Source organism: Tetrao urogallus (assembly GCF_951394365.1).
Source record: "Tetrao urogallus genome assembly, chromosome: 2".
Taxonomy (NCBI): domain Eukaryota; kingdom Metazoa; phylum Chordata; class Aves; order Galliformes; family Phasianidae; genus Tetrao; species Tetrao urogallus.
In genome coordinates, this window is record NC_136814.1 from 91,534,277 (window position 1) to 91,560,870 (window position 26,594).

The 26,594-nt window shown below is 36.9% G+C and overlaps 1 protein-coding gene across 1 annotated transcript in view; it reads left to right on the top strand.

Annotated features, from left to right (window-relative positions):
• Positions 1-15,100, top strand: part of SNTG2 (syntrophin gamma 2) — a gene marked incomplete at both ends in the record, with an annotated part of 235,978 nt that extends 220,878 nt beyond the window's left edge. Inside the window, 2 exons of the mRNA XM_079532539.1 lie at positions 5,306-5,416; positions 14,969-15,100. Of these exons, the coding sequence (XP_079388665.1) occupies positions 5,306-5,416; positions 14,969-15,100 (243 nt within the window). The remainder of the gene's footprint in view (positions 1-5,305; positions 5,417-14,968) is intronic.
• Positions 15,101-26,594: the final 11,494 nt, after the last annotated feature.

The following is a 26,594-nucleotide window of genomic DNA, read 5'->3' on the forward strand; positions in this document are numbered from 1 at the left end:
TTTAGTATGAGATCTGTACTCCAAAATATGGTCTGCAACTACTAACTGAAATGATTTTACAATGTATATTAAAGAAATTCATTTAGTCATTTTGATTTAAAAGAAAATACAATGCATTTTGAAACACTGATGCAGGATCTAGTTTTTGTATGTTGGCATTTTTTGTATTTTTGGCTCAATTACACAAATTTATTGAAATTTCAGTGCAGAGAAATAATAACCAGTATAATTGTTATTTGGAAATTCAGACAACTTGTGCTGCATGTGCTATCCTATAAATAACATGAAAATTCAGAAAATATATTTGCATACTTTTCCATGCCTTTGGTGATAATACATTCTGAAATTGTACTCTGCATAGCACAATTTCTGCATAGCCACAAATTAAGTATAGACAGTAAAAGTCTAATTAATTTAGACTGTATATAATGTTTATTTTACATCTGAAGATTGATTTAGTGTACTCCTCCTTGAGAACTGTAAACTTCTCTGTTGAAATTCATTTTCACAAGACCAGAAAATTATTCATAATTAAAATCTCATAGTATGTAGAAATTCTACTAGTAGAACCAAAGTATTACCTATAGAAAGAGTAGGGCCTTAACCCAGCATGCCTACCATCATTATAGTTGATGGTGTGGAGGCTTCAGTCAAACTTTGCTTTTGTAGTATCATAAAATGGCTTGGTCGGAAGGGACTTTAAAGACCACCTAGTTCTAACTCCCTGCTGTGGGCAGGGTTGCCACCCAGGGCTGCCCGGGGCCCCATCCAACATGGCCTTGAACACCTCTGGGGACATAGCATCCATAGCTACTCGGCAAACTGTTCCAGTGCTTCACCACCTATGAGCAAAAAAATGCCTCCTAATTTCTAACTTATATCTCCCCTCTTTTAATTTAAAGACATTCACCCTATCCTATCACTTTCAGACCATGTAAAAAGTCAGTCCCCTCCTGCTTGTAAGCTCCTGGTTGTAAGAACTGGAACCCCTCCTGCTTGTAAGCTCCTGGTTGTAAGAACTGGAACCCCTCCTGCTTGTAAGAACTGGAAGGTCTCCCTGGAGCCTTCTCCTCTCCAAGCAAAACAAGCCCAGCTCCCTCAACCTTTCTTCACCAGTGCTCCAGCCCTCAGAAATTCTTCATGACCCTCCTCTGGACACATTATAATTGCTCTGCTTCCTTCTTGTACTGGGGGCCCCAAGCCTATACACAGTACTCCAGATGGGGCAGAGCAAATGAGGATAATCCCTTCCCTCCCTCTGCTGGCCTCCCCTCTTTTGATGCAGCCCAGGATACTGTTAGCCTTCCAGACTACGAGTGCATACTACTGTCTTACATTAAGCTCTCCATTCACCAGGATCCCCAAGACCTTCCCTGCCGGGCTGCTTTCAATGCGTTCGTCTCCCAGTCTGTAGACATATCTGAGATTGTCTTGATCCAAGTGCAACTTAGCCTTGTGGAACCTTATGTGGTTCAGGTGAGCCTACTTCTCAGGCTTGTCCAGTTAGAATCATAGAATCATAGAATCATAGAATCACTAAGGTTGGAAAAGACCTAAAAGATCACCCAGTCCAACCGTTCACCTATTCCCAATAGCTCCTACTAAACCATGTCCCTCAACGCAACATCCAGTCTTTCCTTGAACACCCCCAGGGTCGGTGATTCCACCACCTCCCTGGGCAGTCCATTCCAGTGCCTGACCACCCTTTCTGAAAAGTAATACTTCCTCATGTCCAGCCTGAATTTCCCCTGGCGTAGCTTGAAACCATTCCCCCTGGTCCTATCACTAATGACACGAGAGAAGAGGCCGACCCCCAGCTCACTACAACCTCCCTTCAGGAAGTTATAGAGAGCAATAAGGTCTCCCCTGAGCCTCCTCTTCTCCAGGCTGAACATTCCCAGCTCCTTCAGCCTCTCCTCATATGGCCTGTGTTCCAGACCCCTCACCAGCTTCGTTGCCCTTCTTTGAACACGTTCCAGGGCCTCAATATCTTTCTTGCAGTGAGGGGCCCAAAACTGGACACAGTACTCGAGGTGCGGCCTGACGAGTGCTGAATATAGGGGAACAATCACCTCTCTGCTCCTGCTTGCAACACTGTTTCTGATGCAAGCCAGGATGCCATTGGCCTTCTTGGCCACCTGGGCACACTGTTGGCTCATGTTCAGCCGAGCATCAATCAATACCCCCAGGTCCATTTCCTCTACGCAGTCCTCCAGCCACACCGCCCCAAGCCTGTAGCGTCGCCTGGGGTTGTTGTGGCCGAAGTGCAGGACCCGGCATTTGGCCTTGTTGAAACTCATCCCATTGGCTCCAGCCCAGCTCTCCAGCCTGTCCAGATCCCTCTGTAGGGCGTCGCTACCCCCAGGCAGATCCACACTTCCAGCCAATTTGGTGTCATCTGCGAATTTACTGAGGGTGCACTCGATGCCCTCATCGACGTCATCTATAAAGATATTGAAGAGGACAGGCCCCTCTGGATGGTGCCCTTTCCGGACAAGTCACTGGGGTCCAGTATCTCTCTGGCAACCCTCTGCCTGTGACCATTCAACCAACTCCTTATGTACTGAATAGTCTACCTTTCAAATCCATGTATCTCCAATTTAGAGATAAGAATGTGATGTGGGACCACATTAAAAGACTTGCAGAAGTCCAGGTAGATGATCTTCTTCTATTTTCTGATGCCATCACTCCATCGTAGGCCACCAGATTTGTCAGGCATGATCTTCCCTTAGTGAAGCAATGCTTGTCACAATCACCTCCTGATCCCTCATTAGATCCTCATAGACAATGAATTTCAAATTAAGGTGAACTTTTGATGAAAAAAAAAAAAAATCCTTTTACAGCACAGCAGGTGCTCATACTGGCTTATTAAAATGCAGGGCAGTCTCCTGGTCTGACCTACAACTCTAAGCCTGGATCACACATTTTGGGCAATCAGCTCACTTACTTATTAAAAATGTTCTTTATTGCAGTTTGTAAAGAGATTGAAAGAGAGCCTTCTACATTACAAATGACAAAATAAAAAGGGCAAGAACTTTTCCTTAGGAGTTTATGCATCTTTTAGAAAACTCTTCATTAGAACATTTTTGGGGGATTGCCAAACATATTTGAAATAATTACTTCATTTCATATATGTTCTGTTTTGAGGCTGTCATGGGACTAACACATTCAGATTTGGGGCACATCACAGAGACACCCTTGCAGTGCAGCTGCTTTGTATCTGATCACAGAGTTTTTTTCTATCAGTTAGCCTACTTGATTCAGCCCTTCCACTGTGCCTGCAGCTATCCAAGATAAAGAGATCCCAAAGTATACATATTCTTCTGCCTTCCAAAGCCATTTCTTTTTCCCTCTATGTCAACTATGGACTTCAGCAATGCCTGTTATTGCTAAATTGTTCTTGTTTTGTCCTCCCTTTAGAAGTTATAGTATATAGTGAGCATTCATCTTTACTATTTAGATATACACCTGTTTAAGATTTGAATGCCATCCAGGCAGTGAAATTTGTTTATTAATGTAAATCATAAACAACTTCACAGTTCTGTAGTAAGGGGCAGTGATGTTCCTGTCTGCAGGGAACCAGAGGATGAAGTCAAGAGATTTCATAAAAATTTCATGCCTTGTTTTTTTTATATAAACAAGTGTACAAATAATTATTTTATTTATAGGGCATTTTCTCTCAAACAAACAGCATGATTCTAAAGATCATGAAGAAAATCATTGGAATCCATGAGGCAGCTGTTGTCATTTTAGGTAGCGATTATCATGTTTACGAGTTGTCCTTGATTCAAGTTGCCCATATCCACTACAAAAGCAAAACTGTTGTCTAATGAGACATAAAAAATCTTGATTTTCTCTTTCTTATCCTAATCATCTCTTAGTCTGGTATTTTTTATTATTTACCATTGTGGTAGCACCAAGATTAATCACAGTGAGGATATGTCAAGTTAAATGTAAATTTTTTATTATCACCATTGATATTAAGGTTTCTATTATAATAATTGGCAATGTTATGAAGAAGTAACGAAGTACTAATGAGTAAGGCAATAGTGCCCTTGAATTTACTAATTATGTGGCAGGACTACCCTATGTATGGAGTAATTCTAAACTCACCAGAATGTCTCTGCTCTCAGGTAGTGAAAATATCTGTTTAAAGTCATATAGAAAGAAATTATTTTTCTGTAATGACATCTGACTCACAAAGCAGCTAAACCACTCCAAATCCAATGCTATCTAGAGAATATTGGAAAAATTCACAGATAAAAAGTGAGAAAATTTGCAAGTGAAGATCACTGGCCCACATGAAGAAAGTGTTTTACAGTAAGGTATACTAAAAAATGGAACAAAGCCAATTTTTTCTGACTGTGTGATTTTGAAATGGCCTTCAAAGCATTTAAATTGAGTTTCATCAGCAGTGTCCAGAGACTGAATCACATTTTACCATGTAAATAAAATTTTCACTAACATTGCAGGTATTAAGAAAACATCAGTGGAAGGTTTGTATGCAATCTGTTAACTATTTTTTGTAATTATACGTTTGTAGATATCAATAGAAAACATTCAAATGCAGAAAATGATATTGGTTTCAAAAGCATGGTTTCCTAGCATTTGCTTTTGAAAAATATCCCCATAACAATTAAAAATTCCTGTCAATCTGTAATTTGCCAGCAATAGTAAGTGCTGCAAAAACTTGCAAGAATTCTAGAGTTCCTGTATATTTTAGAAACAACTGTAATTTAGAACATATCTTTTATAATTTGCAAGACCAAGATTTTTTTTTTAATATATAAATATAGCATATTTATAGCATATTTAGCATATTTATCTTAGGATTTCAAACCACTTCAAAAATACTTTTTGACGCAGGTATATTGAGCATTGTATTTGCTACTCCCAATAGCATTCCAATGTCTGTGTAAGACACTTATCTACATTGTGCAGATGAGCCAGATGAAAGATGACAGATCAAGATATGGTGTGAAATTGTGTTTATAATGAAACTGATACAAATATCCTAATGAATACTTCTAGAAATAAATCTTTTGTCATGGATTTTGAAATTATATCACGTAGGCAATGGAATCATTCAAATTTCAGAGAATTTCCTTTTTTTTTTTTAATTAGTGTGCATTGATATCATGTCTTTTATTCTCAGACATGATGCAAAGCTGTAAATTTTGTTTGCTCGGCGGCCAGCTTGTATTTACTGACCCAATGCTTTATCTTAATACATAACCATTAATCATTTATCTGTAGTTGTAGGTAACTGTGTAACAAGTCCTTAATCAAATTTCTTTCTCTTCAGAACGTTCTGTGGAGGTTTAAATTCTCTCAGCTGAAAGGCTCTTCAGATGATGGGAAAACAAAAGTAAAGCTGCTTTTTCAGAATCCAGACACCAAACAAATAGAAACAAAGGTAAGTGACATAATCTTTCTCAGCTTAGTGAAAAATGAAATGGAACAATCAATTCCATTTACTGCTGTGCTCGCATTTAGTGAACTGCAAATCATAGTTTATATATTTTTATCCTGCTCTGTAGAAACACCACAATGAAAAGAATTGAGGTATTTTATTTATTACACTATTTGTACAAATCTGTTACTGAGCTGTGTTCTGATGGCATAATAATATAATATATAAAAACTTTTTAAAGAGGATGAAGCAAAAAAATATAACTACTAAATACAAATTGCAGACTTACAACTTCAAGCAAATACAAGCTTAAGATTTACAGATAAAATAAAGTGCTGTGTAATATTTATTAGCTTAATAAAAAAGAAATAATTTCACAAGAGGACAAGTAATTCTTGAAACTTATTCTAGTGCATTCAGTACTGCGACTCAAGAGTTCTCAGTGCTTTGCAAGATCTGGCATTAAGCTGTGGCAACATGCTTTCACTACTGAGGATGAGATACTGATGTATTTTATCTTCTAGAGATTATCAGATCTAGTTGTGAAGCTTAGAATTCAGATTCCCAACTGAAGTTCATCAGTTTCTAATTCAGGATTGTACTTTGAATCATCATCTGGAGATACAACTGTAATGCCTCAATCTGGCCTCAGATTCTCTCTGTGAACCTGGGCTTCTTACAGTTGTACACGTAACTGAAGGGGTAGGATGAAAGTTGGAGAAATGAATTACCAAGGCAGTGATCGCTGATGAATAAGGACAGTGGTGAATAATTTAAAAAAACATAAATAAATGAATTGAGAATTATTCCGTCATGCAGTTCTGAAAGGAATGAGGATAACTTTGATGTGATATAACAAAGAAGTGAAGCTAAGAGTGAGTTCAGCTTCCAACTGAGATTTGGTAGACAAAGCTCAATGAAAACAAAAAGCACATATAAATGTATTTGAAAATTCTCACTTTTACGCAGAGTTACACAGGTTAAAGTGACTTATAAAGTGAAAATTTGCTATAATGACTGTATTACAAAGGTAGCATAGATAATACCTTTAATTATTCTTTAAAATGTAAAAAAAAAAAACAAAAAAAAAAACTATAAGGAGATAATCTCTAAACATCCTTGTTCATCATAAAGCAGCAACAAATATCATGTCTTTCTTTGTACGTCTATATTTATAAATTATTCAGTTTTTCACCAGCAAACTGAACCTCAGTTATCTGTTGGCACTGCAGTAGCAAATACAATAACATCATAAAAGATACAACACTATAATAATATGACTATGGTAGCAGGTCATTTCCACTTCATTTCTGATGGTTCTCCTTGGAGACATAAAGGAACTGCTATCATCACTATATACGTGACCATCTATTGGATAGAATTTAATGACTTGGAATTTAAGTCACCAAATAGTAAAGTTTCATTTCCACTACATGTGAAATAAAGCTTGATACAGACATATAGAACATTCTACTGTATGTTGCTTGTCTCTTATCCATTCCAACTGTTATGCATGTAACTTAAGAACTGTGCATATTTGTCTGACTACATACAGTACTCTTTCTTCACTTCCTTCACACTTACTAACTTTTGCAATTAGACTGCAGTACAGTTTTGCTAAATGCTACGCTGTTTAAACAGGAGAGCTGCAGGAGAGTGATTGTGGACAGATCAGCAAGTGTGTTTCTTTCTTTAGATTTACTATTTTCACCTGAGAGAAAATTTATTCCATATTAGTACTGCTGAGAGATAAAGGATATTAAATAGTGCAAACAGAGCTGTTTACAGCAACATTGATCTCTAATATCAAACAGCCATGATCTAGCACTCACACACTTCTGTATTTTATTAACATGGGTCTTTTGTTGCTGAAATCTGGCAATTTACTACTGAATATCTTGAGAGCTTGAAAAACATTTGCAAGATGATGATGGACATGAGTTAAGACTTTGACTGGGTGACAGTGTTGGGCAGTCTGCTGCTGGAATTTAGTTTACATGTGCTGGAAGGGGTGACTTTAGTTGGCTGCATTTAGACAAACATCTCCATAAAACTTTTCAGATGTTTTTTGTCTGCCAGTGGAATATTTGAAAGTGTTCCAGATTTGATGGTAGACAGTGGCATTTGGAATCACTGAAACTGGCAGAGAAAATCAATTTGATTCATTCTTATCCCTGTAGAACACTATTAAAAGACTTAAGGACAATACATAGAGTTGTAATTCATCTGGCATTTCATTTTGGCATAATGGATCTAGTTCTTATATTGGTAAGAGCACCATTTTATCTTATCTTTTGTTTGTGTAAATGACATTTGCAAAAAGGAGACCAAATAAAACCTTACAGCTGAACAAGCCTTCACACTCCTTTGTGTTTACCAGGGGAAGGTTATGCTTGACCAATCTGGTGGCCTTTCATGATGGAGTGATGGCATTGGTGGACAAGGAAAAGGTGACCGATGTCATTTACCTGGACTTGAGCAAGGCCTTTGACATGGTCCCCCACCACATCCTTATCTCCAAATTGGAGGGATGTGGATTTGATGGGTGGACCACTCAATGGATAAGAAACTGGTTGAAAGGCCACGGACAGAGGGTGGTGATTAATGGCTCTATGTCCAGGTGGAGGCCCGTAACGAGCGACGTCCCCCAGGGGTCTGTCTTGGATCCAGTGCTGTTTTACATCTTTATCAATGACATCAGTGATGGAATCGAGTGCACGCTCAGCAAGTTTGCTGACAACACCAAGCTGAGTGGTGCAGTTGACACGACAGAAGGAAGGGATGCCATTCAGAGGGACCTCAACAGGCTGGAAAGGTAGACCTGGGTGAACCTAATGAGGTTTGCACGGCAAAGTGCAAAATTTTGTACTTGGGCCAGAGGAATCACAGGCATTTATACAGACTGGAAGGAACAGTCCTTGAGAGCAACCCTGCAGAGAAGGACCTGGGGGTCCTGATGGATGAAAAGCTTAACATGAGCCAGCAGTGTGCTTTTGCAGCTCAGAAAGCAAATGATATCCTGGGCTCCATCAGAAGAGGGGTGGCCAGCAGGGACAGGGAGATGATTGTCCCCCTCTACTCTGCTCTTGTGAGACCCCATCTGGAATACTGCATCCAGGTCTGGAGCCCCCAGTACAAGAAAGACAGAGAGCTGTTAGAGAGGGTCCAGAGGAGAGGCACGAAGATGATCAGGGGGCTGGAGCACCTTGCCTACGAAGACAGGCTGAGGGAGCTGGGCTTGTTCAGCCTGGAGAAAAGAGGGCTGTGAAGTGACCTAATTGCAACTTTCAGTACCTAAAGGGAGCCTACAAACAGGAGGAGAATCAACTCTTTGAAAGTGTAAATAACAGCAGGACAAGGGGAAATGGTTTTAAGTTGAGGGAGGGAAGATTGAGGTTGGATGTCAGGGGGAAGTTCTTTACAGAGAGAATGGTGAGGTGCTGGAACAGGCTGCCCAGAGAGGTTGTGGATGCCCCATCCCTGGAGGTGTTCAAAGCCAGCTTGGATGGGGCCCTGGGCAGCCTGGTCTAGTATGAAATGTGGAGGTTGGTGGCCCTGTATGTGGCAGGGGGGTTGGAGATTCATGATCCTTCAGGTCCCTTCCAACCCTGGCCATACTGTGTGATTCTGTGTGTTTTTATAACAGTCTTAACAAGCTGGGATGTATTAGTACATTTGTTCTTTTCAACCATGATATGATAGTCAAGCCCTGGTATACTTGCCGAAATTTAGAACTGAAGTTAGAATTACCTGTTCTGTTTTCACTTCCACACAACTAGAGCTAAAACCTAGATACCGTTATCAGTGTTGTTTTGTTGTTTTGTTTGTTTTTCCCAAAAAGCATGATAAGTATTTCAGTCAGAAGGAATGAAGTTATATGCTGAAGAATACAGTAGTTGCACTCTTGTCAACCATTAATAAACATGGATACTCACGAATGTCCTTTAAGAAGTCAAGAAATACACGGGGTACAATAACAGTCAGTACCTACATTATCTGCCTCTTACGTTATACAGGCTCATGTCTTGCTCAAATAGTGATTCAGTAGCTCTCAGAAATAATAAAACTAAGTGTATGTGTGGTAGCAATGCAACAGCCCTGTTAAGGTCTTTATGATATATAATACATCCATTTGTTACAAGTGGATGGGCAAAACAAAACCATATATTTTTTTTAATCATCTGTCTCTGCACACATAGCGATCCAGATCAGTACACTGTGCACATATTTAATATTCTCAGTATCTTGCAGTTTTGCAGACTTGTCTTCACACAGGTTTAATGCAATCTTTCATTTTCTTTCTTGCTGTCCTCCTTTTAGTGTCTTTGTTGTATTTTACTTATTAGGATGCGTATAATTAACTAAAATAGTCTTGGTTATTGAAATATTAGATGTGTAAAATTTTTTCTAAATACTTAGAAATGGGCAATCTTGATTAAGGTAAGAACAGTAATCACAGAGGAATCAAGCAAGCAGAACAATAGAGTTAGGTTATACAGGGCACATGAAATGTTTAGTTAGTTGTCTGCCTGGCTGAGTATGAGCAGAAATATATTATTTTTAAAAATAAAAATAAATAAAAAATAATGTATCAATTCATTTATTTAAAAGAATTTTAATTGGTGTTCTTTCATAGAAATAAGTTGGTATTTCCTATTCTAAGTGCTGTCTCCAGTCAAAACAGTTTTGTCAGTAATGTATATATTTCAACTATGTATAAATTATGTAATATAGAAATAAGAGCATATCATTAGTATCCAAAAGATGAATCACAGCAGATTAGACATCTCTGAAGTACACAGGAGGGAAAGCTCCAGCTTGGAAAAGGGAAAACACAGGAGGGAAAGTACACAGGAGGGAAAGCTCCTCTTGGAAAGAGTCCAGCGGAGGGCCACAAAGATGGTGAAGGGCCTGGAGCATCTCTCCTATGAGGAAAGGCTGAGTGAACTGGGTCTGTTCAGCCTTGAGAAGAGAAGACTGAGAGGGGACCTGATCCTGGTCTATAAGTATCTACGGTGTGGGGGGCAGAGTGGTGAGGCCGGACTGTTTTCAGCAGTGTGTGGAGACAGGACAAGGGGAAATGGCCGGAAACTGCAGCATAGGAAGTTCCACACAGATGTGTGCAAGAACTTCTTTACAGTGAGGTGACGGAGCACTGGAACAGGCTGCCCAGGGAGGTGGTGGAGTCTCCTTCTCTGGAGATGTTCAAGACCTGCCTGGATGCCTGCCTGTGCGACCTGCTGTAGGGAACCTGCTTTGGCAGGGGGGTTAGACACGATGATCTCTGGAGGTCCCTTCCAACCCCTACAATTCTGTGATTCTGTGATTCTTGTAGGATGTATTCTAAATTCATAGAAACAGTGAGAACTCTGCAGTAGGAGCATTGAAAAGGGTGAACTCCTAGTGATGAGACATCTCTGTATTTGCTCTTTTCTTATCCAAAAACTCTAGCAAAATAGTATTGCTGGAACACCCTGAAGTTCTTGCCTACAATATGTGTTAGGTATCTCTGATCACTTATCTTGATAAATATGTGCATCTTGGAAATGTATATACCTGCAATATGGGAATGAAATGCTTTATGAAGGGCTCTAGTCTCTGAGCACCCTTGGCTGCAGTTGGTCAAAGTGTCAAATGTAGTCAGAACCTGAGGTTAAATTGTTGAATTTCATTTTATTTTGAAGCAAACCTAAGATTAAAGTGAGTACTTCCATATTTTATAATTTGTTGCTTTTAAAGATTGCTATTCAGGAGATTTAAACCTATATTTAAATCTTTAAAACCTTTGTCGTGTAAATCTTTTTGGGACTTATGTACATTGTTTTAGTTTTATAAACCCTAAACAATGAGAGTTAAATAGTGCAACTACTTCTTAATGAAAGTGTTTATATTAATTTTATTTTGATTTTACAATAGATAATATACCTACTGTCAATAAAATACTTATTTACTTATGTTCATATATATCAATCAAAATGGAAAAAAACACTTCTTTACTCCCCCAAAAATCAAAATGAAGATTACATGTGCTTAAGTTCTTCAAAGGATTTTAATGAAAATTTACACTTCATTTTTCTTCCACAACAAGATCTAATTTTGAATACGAGGCCCAAATGAATACTTCAGCAACTGAATGCCAATTACTGGTTACCTAAATGCCTGGTTTGATATAATTTCTCAAGAGATTTTTCTTCTTTTAGGGTAATTATTTCTTAAGCTGTTGACTTGGAAGTACACAAAAGCAGAAGGTTGAGAGTAACATCCCGTAATGTTATTTTTTTTCCTCCTTATTTAACTAGATACGAATGATAATAAAATATAGCACATTCTGTCCATCAGTTATATTGGCTCACACATGTTATGAAGTGAAGCATTTAAAGGAACAGGAGTTTACAAACTTTTTTGCAGTGATATATGATGGTTGCAACATGTTTCAGAATACAACATTTTGGTAAACTTGTGCTGGCTGTCTAGAGACTGGAAGTAGCATGAAGTGCTATAGCAGTTTGTATTCCACTTCACATGCATGGAATGACATATTCAGAAAGCTCAGCACTGTAGTAAACAGTATCAAATTACTTATCAGATGATGAATTACCCAAGATGTGTTATATGCATATAAATATCTCTGCTTACATATTCTTTGCAGGACTTAGGGTCTGAAAGCATTGTTCTCTTAGGGTTCTGTGTGCTCGCTATAATCACTATGAGGAAGACAGTTTGCTGCCAAAGCTTCCTCTGTCTGAAAGTTACAATGTGTGAGGACTTTCTGAGAGCTTCCTTGGATGTTTAGTAGAAAACAAAGGTACTTGTAAAACTACTTAACATGCTAGAAAGAGCATATCCTGGGAGCATGTTGAATATGATCCCATTACACTTTTTGTACATTAATATTGCTTATTGTCATCTTATGCTGGAGAAAGTAGATGGTAACAGAAGTTAAGTTTGTCTGAGAATAATAAATTTGCTTATTGGAAAATAAAATACCTGAGACAATAAGCTGTATATGCCTGAGGTTTTAAAGAAATCATGCACAAGTGTTGGAAAAAATCCTCATAGTCTCCTCTTCATCACGAACTGAAGCCCTCAATGCATAGACATTAATATTTATTGCAGAGGGAGGCTGTGATTGTTTCGCTTCCGTGGATCATCACTGGTGACAGGTGACAGGATGAGGGGAAATGGCCTTAAGTTGCGTCAGGGGATGTTTAGGTTGGATGTCAGGAAAAACTTCTTTACAGAGAGGGTTGTTAAGCACTGGAATAGGCTCCTCAGCGAGGTGGTTGAGTCACCATCTGTGGATGTGTTCAAAAATCATTTGGATGTGGTGCTCAGGGACATGATTTAGCAGAGGGTGGTTGAGTTCGGGTAGTATGGTCAGGTTGTGGTTGGACTTCATGATCTTTAAGGTCTTTTCCAACCTGAGCAATTCTGTGATTCTATTATTTTCCAACACTGAAAGTCTGATACCACCTTGTCCTTCTTCTGCCTTTTTATTTTCCATGTCTCCAATCACAATCCCACTAGAATTCCTAACTATTTTCAGAATGAAGCATTGGAAAGCCAAATATTGACTTGGTTTTATTCTGCAGTATGTGAGGTACAGTAAGTATGTAAAATTTGCATTGCCATATTTGCAGCCTCATCAATATAGAAAAATCAACAATGAACCTCTGGGTTTGACCATTTTAATCAAATATATATGTATTAAAATAATTCAAAATCTCCAATGAGTTCATTTCATTCAGACTGTTGGCGAAGTATTTATACTGTAAAAATTCTTGTGAGAATTAGTTTCAGAGGGAAATTGGATGGAAATACTGTGACCGGTATCTCACCTATTAGTTGTGTCTACTTAACGAATCCATATTGATTTTATTTCTACTGAGCCTGATACAATTTTTTTTTCAAAACAAAGCATTGTACAGGAACTTACCAAGCAGAAGCAAAGCAAAGAAATATGGCTGAACTAATTCACAGATTTTCCGTGAACGTTGTTATGGCTCATGAATCTCACCTAATGCTTACAGGTTGCTTTTCAGTAATGAAATCGCAGTATTACTTATTGTGTATCAGCACCTAGGTTAGTCATTATGTGCCTGAGATGTATGCAGTGACCTCTCATTCTGGTAATACTTACTGCCACAGAAAACAGTATGATTACTATCACATAGCAGAGAGATATAAAATATTTATTAAATGTAATACAAATATCTGTCACTGTAGTTGTTGCTTACTGCACAGTATGTTCATATACCAAGCTGTTTGCAAGGATACCTGTCTTGTTATCTTCAGCTTCTGAAGGAATCAACCTATTTCAAACTAAAAAGCCAGTAAAATAAGGCTGTTGAAAAGGAAAATAAAATAAAATAACAACAACAACAAAAACCACAAAAGTATGTGTTAAAGGTACATATATCTGGAAAGAGCTTCATCACAAGCGAATTGGAAGTGGGATAATAAGAGATATTGGAAAAATAAAATCTGTGATGGAAAAATAAATCTCTAACGCCAAAAATCTTTCAGTGAACACTATGCATCTGGATAAAATGGAAAATAGAATTTCTGATTACAATTAAGCATTCATTAGAAGTAATACCATTCCTACCTAGTAAATACAGATTTCAACAGAAAAGCGTGTGAAAATTAGCTTTTCCTGAACAGGAATAAAGACCAAATATTCTGAGGCAATTTTTGTTAGAAAATACCATAAATTACTGTGATATGAAAAGCAGAAGTGGTTAAATTTTCATTTTAAAATAAACAGGATATTTCCTGATATGCTGTTGTATAGCCAATACGTTCAATAAATGTTCTGTTGAAACCTTCTCCTCAAACTGAATACCATACAAAATGTCTGGTTGCAGAGTCTGTAAATATTACTATTGTGTAAATTGAATATGCTTTTTATTCTGTGTTTTTTGTCATTGCGTCAGAATATCTCTTCATTTTTCTCTGGGTAGACTGGGAAACAGAAATGTCATTTATGAAATACTTACTAATACAGTCAAAGAAATTTGAGAATTAATTAGGAGTAATTCTGCCTTTCTTGCTGAATTAGGGCACGTGAATTTCAAACACCCATATTTATATGTGCAAACTGTGGTGTGACTTTATCTTTGCTTCCATTTGCCTCTGGCCTCACAGCTTGCTTCTTTGACTGTCCTTTGAGGCTGCCAAACTCTGTGTCCTCCTCACCCTCCCCTGAATGGGACCTGAAACCGCATCTTTAAATTCAAATATTTTAAAACATGCGGTGATGTCTGAACATTCTTGTGAGTTGAATATTTTGATTGTCTAAACTGAGGGAATTGTAAACAGTAAAGCAACAAAGGATGAAATCTAAACTGACATACAGCAATGCCTGTGAATGAGCTATGTATAGACATCTTTAATTCTTAGGACATTTAAATTTACAGTTCCTTATAAATATTCAAATTTTCTATCTAAGTTCATTGTTGTCGACTAATGAGTCATTTATGTGTTTATATCAAATGTTTACTAACCTGAATTTGAATTTCTTCTTTTTTTTTTTTCTCTTGCTTTCTCTTTCAGGAACTTGAATTTCAGGATCTGACAGCAGTTTTACATTGTATTCACTCCTTTATAGCTGCAAAAGTGGCATCTGTGGATCCAGTATTCATAGACAGCCAGAGTATTGCGAGAAAATATATGTACAGTAACTGATATGTGACTATGGCAAATAAATTATTTTCTTAAAGAAAGTAGTTATTTCATGCACAATATTGCAACTTTGTGATTTTCTAAGTCTATGGTTGTGTTATCTGTAATGCTAACAGTTTTCACACTTTGTTTAACATTTTGAATCTATGAGTTAACAAATATTAAACTGAATCAGTTTGTTGTCTGCAGCACTAATCTAATATTCTGAGCAGATATTCATTCAGTAACATTTGTGGTGTCATTTTGATTTCTGTTCTTATGGTCATGCATATCTACCCGTATATTAGATAAAAACACAAACTAACATTTGAAAATGGGTGTCCAAAAATTAGGATTTTTAAGTGTATTTTGAAAATTGCTGTGCACAATTTCTACAGTCCTCCCTGAAAAGAACTGATTATTGTAGAAAACTACAATAGGAAATGGATTTTCATCTTGCTTTGATGGGTTTGAAAATTTACAGTTCCTTGTTCCAGTATTTTTGAGGCCAGAGAGTTAGATCTGGCATAACAGAAAGTAATCTGTCTCAGTCTGAGGAAAAGATTGAAGCCCGTACTTGATTCTGGCCTTATTACGTAGCCTGAGTGTATGCAGAAGGTATTGCTACATATGTATTTAAATACCTTGCCAGATCAACTGAAGAGCTTTGTTCTAAGCTGAGGAGCCTAACTGTAGGCACTGAGTTGTAGAAAACTTGCCATAGGATTTTCTTATCTGTTAATAAAGCTTCCATGAATCATTCATATCACTCATATATTCCGTTAACAGTATCCTCCAGTGTGATGCTCTGTAACTTCATTGTTTGACAGAGGATGCTCTCAATGGGGTGAACATAAAGAATTTTCTGGCCCATCCACCTCTAGCCCTGTCTTACATATATGCTTAAACACAAATGAAAGAAGATATGGGTCTATTTTTTGACTTGTTCTTTAAATTTCTTCTGAAATCACTTTCTTATTTGCACAGATAATGCTTCCTGTTACTAAAAAACTGTTGAAGGAAGACATTTTAATCTTAGGGGGAAGTAAAAACAAGTATTCCAGGCTTCTGTGATAAAAATCTCAGTTGTTTTCAACTGTAGTTTTGAGGCAACATCATGCAAAATTATGATTTTTTTGAGAAATGTAAGAAAAAAAATTAAGAATCAGGCAATGTACAAAATGCATATAGATCAATGTAATCAAACGTTCTAAATTTTGTCTAAAAAGTGTCCTAGAATAAAAGCCTAAAATCAATGTATGCTAAGGAAAGTCGGTAGGTGTCTTTAAAAGCTCTTAGGTGAGGAGTCTTTTTACCTTTGATGTCTTTTTGTTTTAACTTTGATGTCTGAATTTAATTAGAAAGGTTCCACCTCTGTCTTAAGGCAGGTAACTGTCTTGAAAGACAGCAGTGGAGCCTTGGGCACTTAATTCTAAAGAATGCTTATTTGCCTATCTAAAGCATAGGCACAGTTAAAGTGCTTATAGTTGGTGATTTGATCCTACCATAAAGATTGCCTACTGCAAAGTGGTATCTTGAGAGAAATTATTTTAAATGTTAGGGATGCTGTTTGCAATTCCATTGTTGTTTACAGACCTGATGTTTGCAAGGAGGGGTAATAGGACAGCCAACTCCCTTGAAAACATTTTTTTAGAAAAGCTGAGCAATATTTTTATTAATTGTAAATAAATTTTTATTATATTAAAAAATTTTAATTTAATTTTCAGTTTTGCTTTTAAATTTCAGCTTTTTATGTTTACTGAGATTTTAACATTGACAAATGGTAGCATTAGAAACTGAAAGGCTTTCTCATAGTCAATTCTCAATTATTAGCGTGAAAAAATTATAGATTATGAAGTGACGATAGATTGAAGCGCGATGGAAATTTTCCTCTTTTTTGCTTTTATTCTCTTATGTACGAAGTTCAGCACTAGCTAGGCACTAGTGTAACTTGAGTGGAAAAATGTACTACTTGCCACTGGATTAAGACTATGATCAGACAATGTTATCATAGAATCATAGAATCACCAGGGTTGGAAAAGACCTAAAAGATCACCCAGTCCAACCGTTCACCTATTCCCAATAGCTCCTACTAAACCATGTCCCTCAACACAACATCCAGTCTTTCCTTGAACACCCCCAGGGTCGGTGATTCCACCACCTCCCTGGGCAGTCCATTCCAGTGCCTGACCACCCTTTCTGAAAAGTAATACTTCCTCATGTCCAGCCTGAATTTCCCCTGGCGTAGCTTGAAACCATTCCCCCTGGTCCTATCACTAATGACACGAGAGAAGAGGCCGACCCCCAGCTCACTACAACCTCCCTTCAGGAAGTTATAGAGAGCAATAAGGTCTCCCCTGAGCCTCCTCTTCTCCAGGCTGAACATTCCCAGCTCCTTCAGCCTCTCCTCATATGGCCTGTGTTCCAGACCCCTCACCAGCTTCGTTGCCCTTCTTTGAACACGTTCCAGGGCCTCAATATCTTTCTTGCAGTGAGGGGCCCAAAACTGGACACAGTACTCGAGGTGCGGCCTGACGAGTGCTGAATATAGGGGAACAATCACCTCTCTGCTCCTGCTTGCAACACTGTTTCTGATGCAAGCCAGGATGCCATTGGCCTTCTTGGCCACCTGGGCACACTGTTGGCTCATGTTCAGCCGAGCATCAATCAATACCCCCAGGTCCATTTCCTCTACGCAGTCCTCCAGCCACACCGCCCCAAGCCTGTAGCGTCGCCTGGGGTTGTTGTGGCCGAAGTGCAGGACCCGGCATTTGGCCTTGTTGAAACTCATCCCATTGGCTCCAGCCCAGCTCTCCAGCCTGTCCAGATCCCTCTGTAGGGCGTCGCTACCCCCAGGCAGATCCACGCTTCCAGCCAATTTGGTGTCATCTGCGAATTTACTGAGGGTGCACTCGATGCATTGTTCAAGTCCAGTGCCCTAGTCTATGCTGAAGTGACTGTTAGTTAAATGTTAGAATGTTAGAAAGCACAAAAAGGACTTGTGCAGCATGCAAGATGTAATTGAAGATGTATTTTAATCTGGTTCAATCATAAGAATTCCACAAGTAAAATCTTTTCATTAAATTTAAATTTATTAAGAGCTGTGGACTCAAGCCAAAATCCACTCCTGTTTAGGAACAGATTCTCAGTGACTTAAACAAGACATAAACTGAAAAATCAGTTTATGGAATAAATTGCAGGAATTGCAGTTATGCAGGTATTCATACCTGCAGCCCTATAGTCCAGATGTGTAATACCCTCTTTTTTTTAGTTTTTTTTTTTGGTTTGTTTGTTTGTTTGGTTTTTTTTTTTAGGGAAGAAACATGATATATTGTGTAAGTCTTGTTAAACTGGGAATTGAGGGTGGCAGACAGGTCAGAGCTGCGTAGACAACTGAGTTGCACAAGAGCCTTCTGTTCTTGTAAACACTGCAGTGGTAATATGTAGGGAAAGCATTACAAGCAAAAAGGTTTTAATTTCTAGAGAGTGTGAGGATACAGGAAGGAAATTTTGTTAGTGAAGGGTTGGAGATTTTTACTGGCGGTGCTTGTTGGTTGTTTTTTAATGCAGAAATTCATTTTTTATTAGAAATCGGATTTACAAGAATTGGAAGAACATCACAGAACAATTGGATGAAAAAATATATAATGTTCATACGTCTAATTTCTTACTGCTGTTAGAGCTGTGAGAGTGCTTCATTCTTTCTTTATTTAATGCTTAGCTGATTGTGACTGTCATAGATCTGTAGGATTTCCAGAATACCAAACAGGGAAAGAAAGTTAAATGTAAAAACTATTTTATTTTTCTCTCTGTTACAAACTGTTCTTGGAATATTATTTGTCATATTTATAGTGTAGGAAGCCTCCAGATTCTTACATTCTTCAAATATGGTAGAAACATCACACACAATGTGATGAATTTATTTATGAATTTGAGTTTATTCATGAATCTGTGTAGAAATCAATTATCTAATCTCCATTGATCAGCTGGTCTCAACTCTGTAATCACTGGAGAGAAACTGGAAGTGGCGAGGAGTGCTTTCCTCCCACTTGCTCAGAAGGCCTAAAACCAGCGGATTGAATCATGTTTGGAAAAGGTATTCATCTTTCTCCATTGACCAGCCCAGAAGGCAGGGAGCAGTGGGGAAGGAAGAGATAAAAAAAAAAAAGAGAACAGAGCCTGTTTTTCCAACCAGCGCTTACTGCCTAGTGCTTAGTATAAAATATTTCTAAAATGAGGCAGTAAAAACTGTGTTAATTTGTAGACTGGTCTATATCCCATGGGATATGTTGGCTCTTGTAACATCAAGCTACTAGTATTATATATATATATATATATATATATATATTACTGTGTATTTAAGCACTTTGTTCAATTAGCAGTCGGAACTGAGCTAAATTACTGTCTTTTAGTATATCCTAAATTATCCATAAGCAGATTACATTATCAGCTCACTGTTTTCTTATTGCAGAGAAGCTGGACAAAAATGCCCCAACAGATTTAATGTGAATATTTAATTGGCTTTAGGGATAAAACTTTCCCTGTTTTAAAGTAGAAATCCTTTACTGAACCAATATGGTTAGGCAGATTATTTTGTTGTTGGATAAAACAGGAAAAAAAAAAAAAAAAAAAAAAAAAAAATTCCTTAAACTTTTCACACCAAGAGTTTGGGTAGTACAGTGTTTTGCATTTGACTTGTGTTCTAGCTTTAGCCAGTACTGCAAAGAAGAGATTTTGGAGTAAAGGCAGTGTTTTTCCTCAATTGTCTATTACTAAAACCACAGTGACTACCACAAAAGCCCAGCGCTTAGTAGCACACTTTGCATCTTGGTATGCTGTATATACTTGACCTTTCTTAGTCCTCAAGTGAAAAATGAATGCACTCAGGGAGAAATAGGGAATGTAGTAACTTTAAAACATCTGCAGGTTTGAATGTCAAAACCACTTCTGGGCTTTAGTTCTTCATGGCAGCAAATTATGTTTTTTATCATCATTTTTAGCATTATTACAGATTTATTTCTCCCCATCACTAAAGTATTCATAGCAAGGTGGAAGGAAGCAGAATTGGATCAAAAAATGTTTCATACTTCATTTGCCCTTCACCTTTCTTTGAATCAAGGCACTGAGGAGTTCAAAATATTAATTTACTGTATATTACTCTAAACTGTAGGAAAGAATACTGTCTTATGGCAGTCCCACATTTTGAATTTGCGGTCATTGTAACTTATACAGAATTACCTTTCCCTGCCATTTAACTCCCTGAATTTGTTTTAGATCTTTAGTTTTAAAAAGACATCAAAACATTCTTAATTTTTTTTTTTTATCAGAATCTTTTTCATCCAAAAGAAGTAATTTTCTATAAAGTCAAATACTGCTAATGTCTTCTCTTGACACATAAACTATTTCTATTCATTTAAGATTTTTTTGCATTTCATTTTAATACATTTCTCTTAACACATTTCTTAAACACTGTTTTATATCATGGAGAGGAAAATTTGCAATTGCAATAGTAAAACAACCACATAACTCATAGTTTGTGAGAGCTCATATGAAAAGAATGTAAATGAGAATTCTCTTTTCCTTTTATGCAGTAATTTCCTTTATGAATCTTTTTTAAAAGACTTATTTGTAGAATTTTTATGGGTTTTTCTCTTGGAAAATATTGCACCATGCTCCTTTCTTGTCTGGTATATTCTAGGATGAGTAGTACGTTTTTCCTTTGTAACTAGTATACAGCACTCAAAAGTAGCCACCTTTTCATCAGCAGTAAATCCGTTTCCATGGCATGCCCTCTTATGATTGTACTTAATCTTGCTAAGAGGCATGTAGTTTTCCTGGATTTTTGCTTTCCCTATCTAAATAGCTTTACCAGCCATCATCATGTGGTTTCTTGTACTCAGAATTGCTTATTTCATTTGCCTTCAGAGGAACTGTTCTCTTCGTCTGACACAACTGATATTTATTTCCTAACAAAATGAACAAATAGATGAGGTTCAGTTGTTTTTTATTATTATTTTCAATATTCTTTTATAATATATAATATAATAATTATAACTATAATATAGTACAATATTTTTTCTACCATCCACAGCTTTTCAAACTGCTTGCAAAAGTATTTTAGCTGAAAACACATGTATGTAAAACTGAATAGTAATGGGTCCCAGTTTTCCTTATTGCTTACTAATGAATTGCTTTTTTTATTATTATTTTGCATATTTATCTGCGTTACACATTTCTCTTTAATTTATCACACCATTTCACATTTATTTTTCAGTTCATTTTTCTGTAAGATTACATGTTGTGTTCATTGGTTATACTTCTTTCCAAAGTAATCAATCAACCTTTGTTCTTCTCTATTTAGATTCCCATGTCTTGATATGAAAAAAGAACAAAAAAAAACAAAACAAAAAAAACCCTTCAGCAGCTTGGAAACTCTCTGGAGTTGTTCTAAAACAATTTGCTTCATTAATTTTGTTTGTTTGTTTGTTCATTTCACTACTTTTTTTTTTTTTTTTTGACAAAAATAAAAGTCAGATTTTGAATTTTTTAATGGCATGCTGAATCCTGCTCTTCATATCTTCATACCTTCCTTCTTTTATCTTGATTTTCAAAGCAAAAGCAGCTTTTTCTAGAAGATAAATTGAACTGATTATGTCTTTGGCATGAAAACATCTGCTTCAAATTCAGATGCTTGGAGTTCAAACTGTATGAAAAAAGAGCTGCAGGTGTTTACATAGGGCAGCTCAGTATTCACTATTCTTTGACATCTCAGACCTTGAAAATTGTCAAGAGTGCATGCAGACATAGTTTAATTAGTTTGAACCCATTGTAAAATTGAAACTGAGGGAACTGATGTTTCATCGAACATTGCAAATATGAGGAATATTTTTCTTACACAAAAAAGACAGAACATCACAGTACTGGAAATAAAATGACTTCTTTGTATCAAAAATTTACCCAAACCATATAAGAACTACAATTTTGAGTCCAATTAAGATTTTTGAAACCTAGAAATGCAAAGGTCCAGGATCAAATATTGAGTAAGAATTTTCCCAGTGATTCAGCACTTAAATAAATAGGCAGACCTCTTTAAAAAAGATCAGATTTAAAAAGACAAGATTTTAAAAGCCAGACTTAACATTCAACAGTATGGCACACCTGCATTCTCTGTGTGCTATTGGCAGTGTGTTTGCAGACTCTAAGAATCCCCAACAGAGAACAACTTCCAACTAGTGAAAAACATGGACATGATGGTGCTCATGAAAAAGGATAGAAAGACCATAGGAGACCAGGCTTTGAAACATCCACAGGGATTCATTCGGTGTAATCTGAATCCATAACTCCTCCCTTGCTATGAGCAGGTCTTGATGTGAGAAAAAAACATCTCACCTTTCTAATTAGTTCTCATTGTTTAGATTTCCCGACACAAGTCTAATAATTAAAATTGCTGAATACACAGCCATCTACTAAGACACTCACTTCATATTCCTTGACCTTTGCAGTTGTTTACTGGGCATGTTTCACTTTATATCTGCAGTGGGCTAGGAGCATACTTGCAGATGATTGCTGTGCCTAAGCTGATGAGTGGAAGTCATTAGGCTATAATAAGCTGATTACCTGTTTGTTTATCAGTGAATCCATCTTTTGACATCCATCTTTTGACTTCTGGGGTCAAATAGATTAACCAAAATGTGCTTCAGGGTTGGTTTGAAATAAAATTAAGAATATGGAAATATATGGAGTCCCCTTCTTTGGAGATATTAAGGACCAGCCTGGATGATTTGAGACCTACTGTAGGGAACTGCTTTAACAAGGTTTTGATCTCCAGAGGTCCCTTCCAGCTATTACGATTCTTTGAAACAGAGAAATTTCTGCAAAGTACTTTTAGAATAAGAAAAGCAAACATTAGTAGTGGCAATAAGAATAAAAGAAAATAAGTACATTTTTGCACTTGAAAACTCTATTAAATAGCTGTCCATATTTTCCTAAATTGTATCAAATTAACTTATTTGTTCTGTACTCATTGCAGCATATTTAAGCAGGATAGGAAAGTCAGCCTTTAAACTATAATAGCGTAACATTTTCAAATATGAAAGGTCATTTGATGCAGCTGACTGATCAGTTGCATCACTGATTGAAGCTTCTTTCTTTAAGTTCATGCTAAATGTCTTTGTGAACGTATGCAGAGTAATCACAATTGCAACCTCAGCCACAGCCTCCTGCATGCACAGAGGCATTTCAGTTCCAGCAGTAAAAGTTGCTCTGCGGACTGCCGAGCCCCTCATTCTCTGTCATACAATAAATCACTTCAGCAAATAGTGTTCTGCTGAAATTCAGTGAGGAATTGAAAACGATGTCACTGTAATAGCTCTAAAGGGCAGGTTCAATTGTCCCTGCACAAATGTAAGTAGTGGCAGGCTGAGCTTGGGCTGAGCAGGAAATGGTTTGATGAACAGATCATTTGAAGTGGAAAAGACACAGTGACTTATTCAGTGCTTCATGTAGCACAAACAATATTGGTGGCGATAGATGTGTTACAGTAAAGCACAGGCCTTCTGCAGGAGAGACCTTTTGTCTGATGTATTTTTCTGTAGCTTCTAGTTCTTCAGGTTATTCAGTAAAACGCTGAGTTTGTCAATAGCATATTATGGATTTCCTGGAAAGGGAGTGCAAGTAAGAAAGGAATGGAGACGGGAATTGTATTGAAATGTAGGAAACAATGGTATGTTTCTCAAGTAATTCACTGTCAGGAAGTACTAGAAGTGAGAGATGTCTAATTCTCTGCTTTGTGTTCTCTAATTGTCTTGCTTCTGTATCATTCCACAGTTTTAGTGGTGCTTCCTCAGCTTGTCACAGTCATGATCACCACAAACACCTTTTTATTTTTTTTTTCGGTTTGAGAATGGTGCCTAATCACACAGAGGAGTTATGGAATTATAGCCAACCTTGGGTAGTGTAAATTTGCAGTTTTTTCTTGTCTAAAGTGTTCAAGCAAAGTTAGGCTGCTTGTGAGAGACAAATGCACTTCATCTAGAATGACATGCCATTTAGTTTCAAGCCTTTAATATTTATGTGATTTATCAAATAAATGCATGTGATTAAATGTGGTTAAATGTGGTTAAAACCTAAGTAATTCCAGGGTGTAAATGGGACAAATGCATTCATGAGGCACTTGTCTGTGGACCACAAAGCTTTGTGAAAGCATGCATAAATCTTCTGACTTGAACTTATATAAGAGTGATATACTTATGTTGAAGCTTTTTTTTTTTTTTTTTTTTTTTTTTTTTTTTTTTTGTGCTACAGATGTTTGAAATGTTCAGAATAAAGAGCAGGACTCCATAATCTGTCCCATAAAGATCACTGATGCTTAGAAGTTTTTTTAATATGAATTCATTGATTGAAAAAAAAAAAATGATATTTGAACTGTAAAAGGATTCTCTTAAAAGAAGGAGCCACAAAATAAACAGAAAAAAATGCAATCTGTTGAGCTCCACTGGAGCTGATGCATCCAGGTGCTTGGGCATATGCTGAGTGTGTTCTGAGGCACTGCTAAGCTTGCCAGAGTATGGAGAGTAGACAATCACTAAAAATGTAAGGAGCAGAAAAAGAGAATTACACAGCAGTTCCCTACATAGCATAAGAAGAAGAAATACTGCTCAGTTATTCAGTAACAGCAGACTTGTCAGAGGAAGTGAAATCTTTGGTGCTTTTTAAAATATTTGTTGTGTTAGTGAAAGATATTGCAAATGTAAGTACTTTCTTAAAGCATGTAAATGTATACCTCATTATCCAGCTACCCAGGTTGTAATATCATCCATCCATTTGAGGAGACATTATTAGCGTTTCCCAAGCAAACAAAATCACATTCTCCAAGAGGTTGGATCCCTGGTGGCCACTGAAAGCTTTCCCAACTCAACCTTTTGCATTTGCTCACCCTGCAGCCAATACATATTCACTAGTTCTATTTTTGCTGTTTGCTCTATTCGTCCATCTATGTCAGCATCATTGTTTCTTGTTAGTGATTGTAGTGTTATTTACTTATTGTGTTCTGGGTTTGTTTATTTGGTCTAGTGCTTTTCATCCATTTCACCTAGAAACCAAAAATTATATTCTGTTAAACAGTTTATCCTGATTTTTGCATTTTGAGCCAATATTTTTTAATACCTAAGTCTCTCAGAGTCAGAAGGAGGTAGGAGTTTAGCTGCATATACATCTTTCTGATAGCATGAGAAGTACTAGAAATGAGAGATGGCTGATTCTCCTATTTGTCCAACTATTTTTGTGTTGACATACAAAATGCCATTTATTTTTAAATTTTCCTTAAAGTTGACAACATCTAGTGTACATAAGAGGTTGATGCTATTAATGCTATGGCATTATTTTTATATGATTATTTAAAGATGAAAAAAAAAATTATAATGTTTTTGCCTTTATTACTGCTGGAAAATCCAAGAAAATGAATGAAATTTTCTGCAAAAAGATCTGTATTGCATTTTAACTCAATATTTTTGCATTTTTCATATTATCTTCATCCAGTATTAGTCCAGTTTCAACAGAACCATGACTAATGGCTTAGGTGGTAAATCACTGATGATTTTAAATTAATGGGATTTAAAGTTCTCAGTGTGCTCAGGTTTCACTTAACTGTAAAAAACTGGAGATGACATTATTCTTTGTGAAAGTGGTTAGTAAATGCATGGGAAAACTAAATGACTTCTCTTTATAAGAAAAATCCCTAAAATTTGTACTTATAGCATTCCTGCATATTTCCGAGAGTTTCCATCTCAAATACCACAGTAAATTTGTTCACTGTGGTTGGGAAGCACCATTTGTACCAGAGCCATGTATTACAACTGTGTGAATTTCCTTCCCAAGATGACCAGTGTGAAATATGTGGCCCTTGCTTCCCTACCTCCCTATAATATGTGTTCTCTTTTACAAAGTAAAAAGTGATTTTTACTTCTTGGAGGAAATATGAAAAAACACATTGTAGAAGTGAAGTATGGATAATTTATTTTTTTAATTGTCACAGTAACACTTTTCTCCTAAGTGTGACTATCACCAACAGTGCTCTCTCGAGTCTGCTTGCACTCCAATGAAATGTTTTCTCAGCACAGAATCATAGAATCATAGATTGGCTTGGGTTGGAAGGACGCCGATGATCATCAAGTTCCAACCCCCTTGCCACACGCAGGGCCTCTAACCTCTATATCTGGTACTAGACTAGGTTGCCCAGGACCCCATTCAACAGGCTGATTGTGCATACTATTCTTCATTGAAAAATGTGTGTTTCAGATATTATTTTGAATGCTTTCTTTTTCTCAGCCAAAGATATTAGTATCTTAGACACTTGATAAGAAATTTCTAAAACCACTTCCAGACAAATGCTTTTGAAAATTACTGGCCATCATTGGAATTACCTAAGAATACAGAGTGTCTAGGAGTAAGTCATCAATGGTGACATAAACATTCAAGTTTCTTTTCACAACTGCCATTCATTCTCACTTCCAGCCTGTAA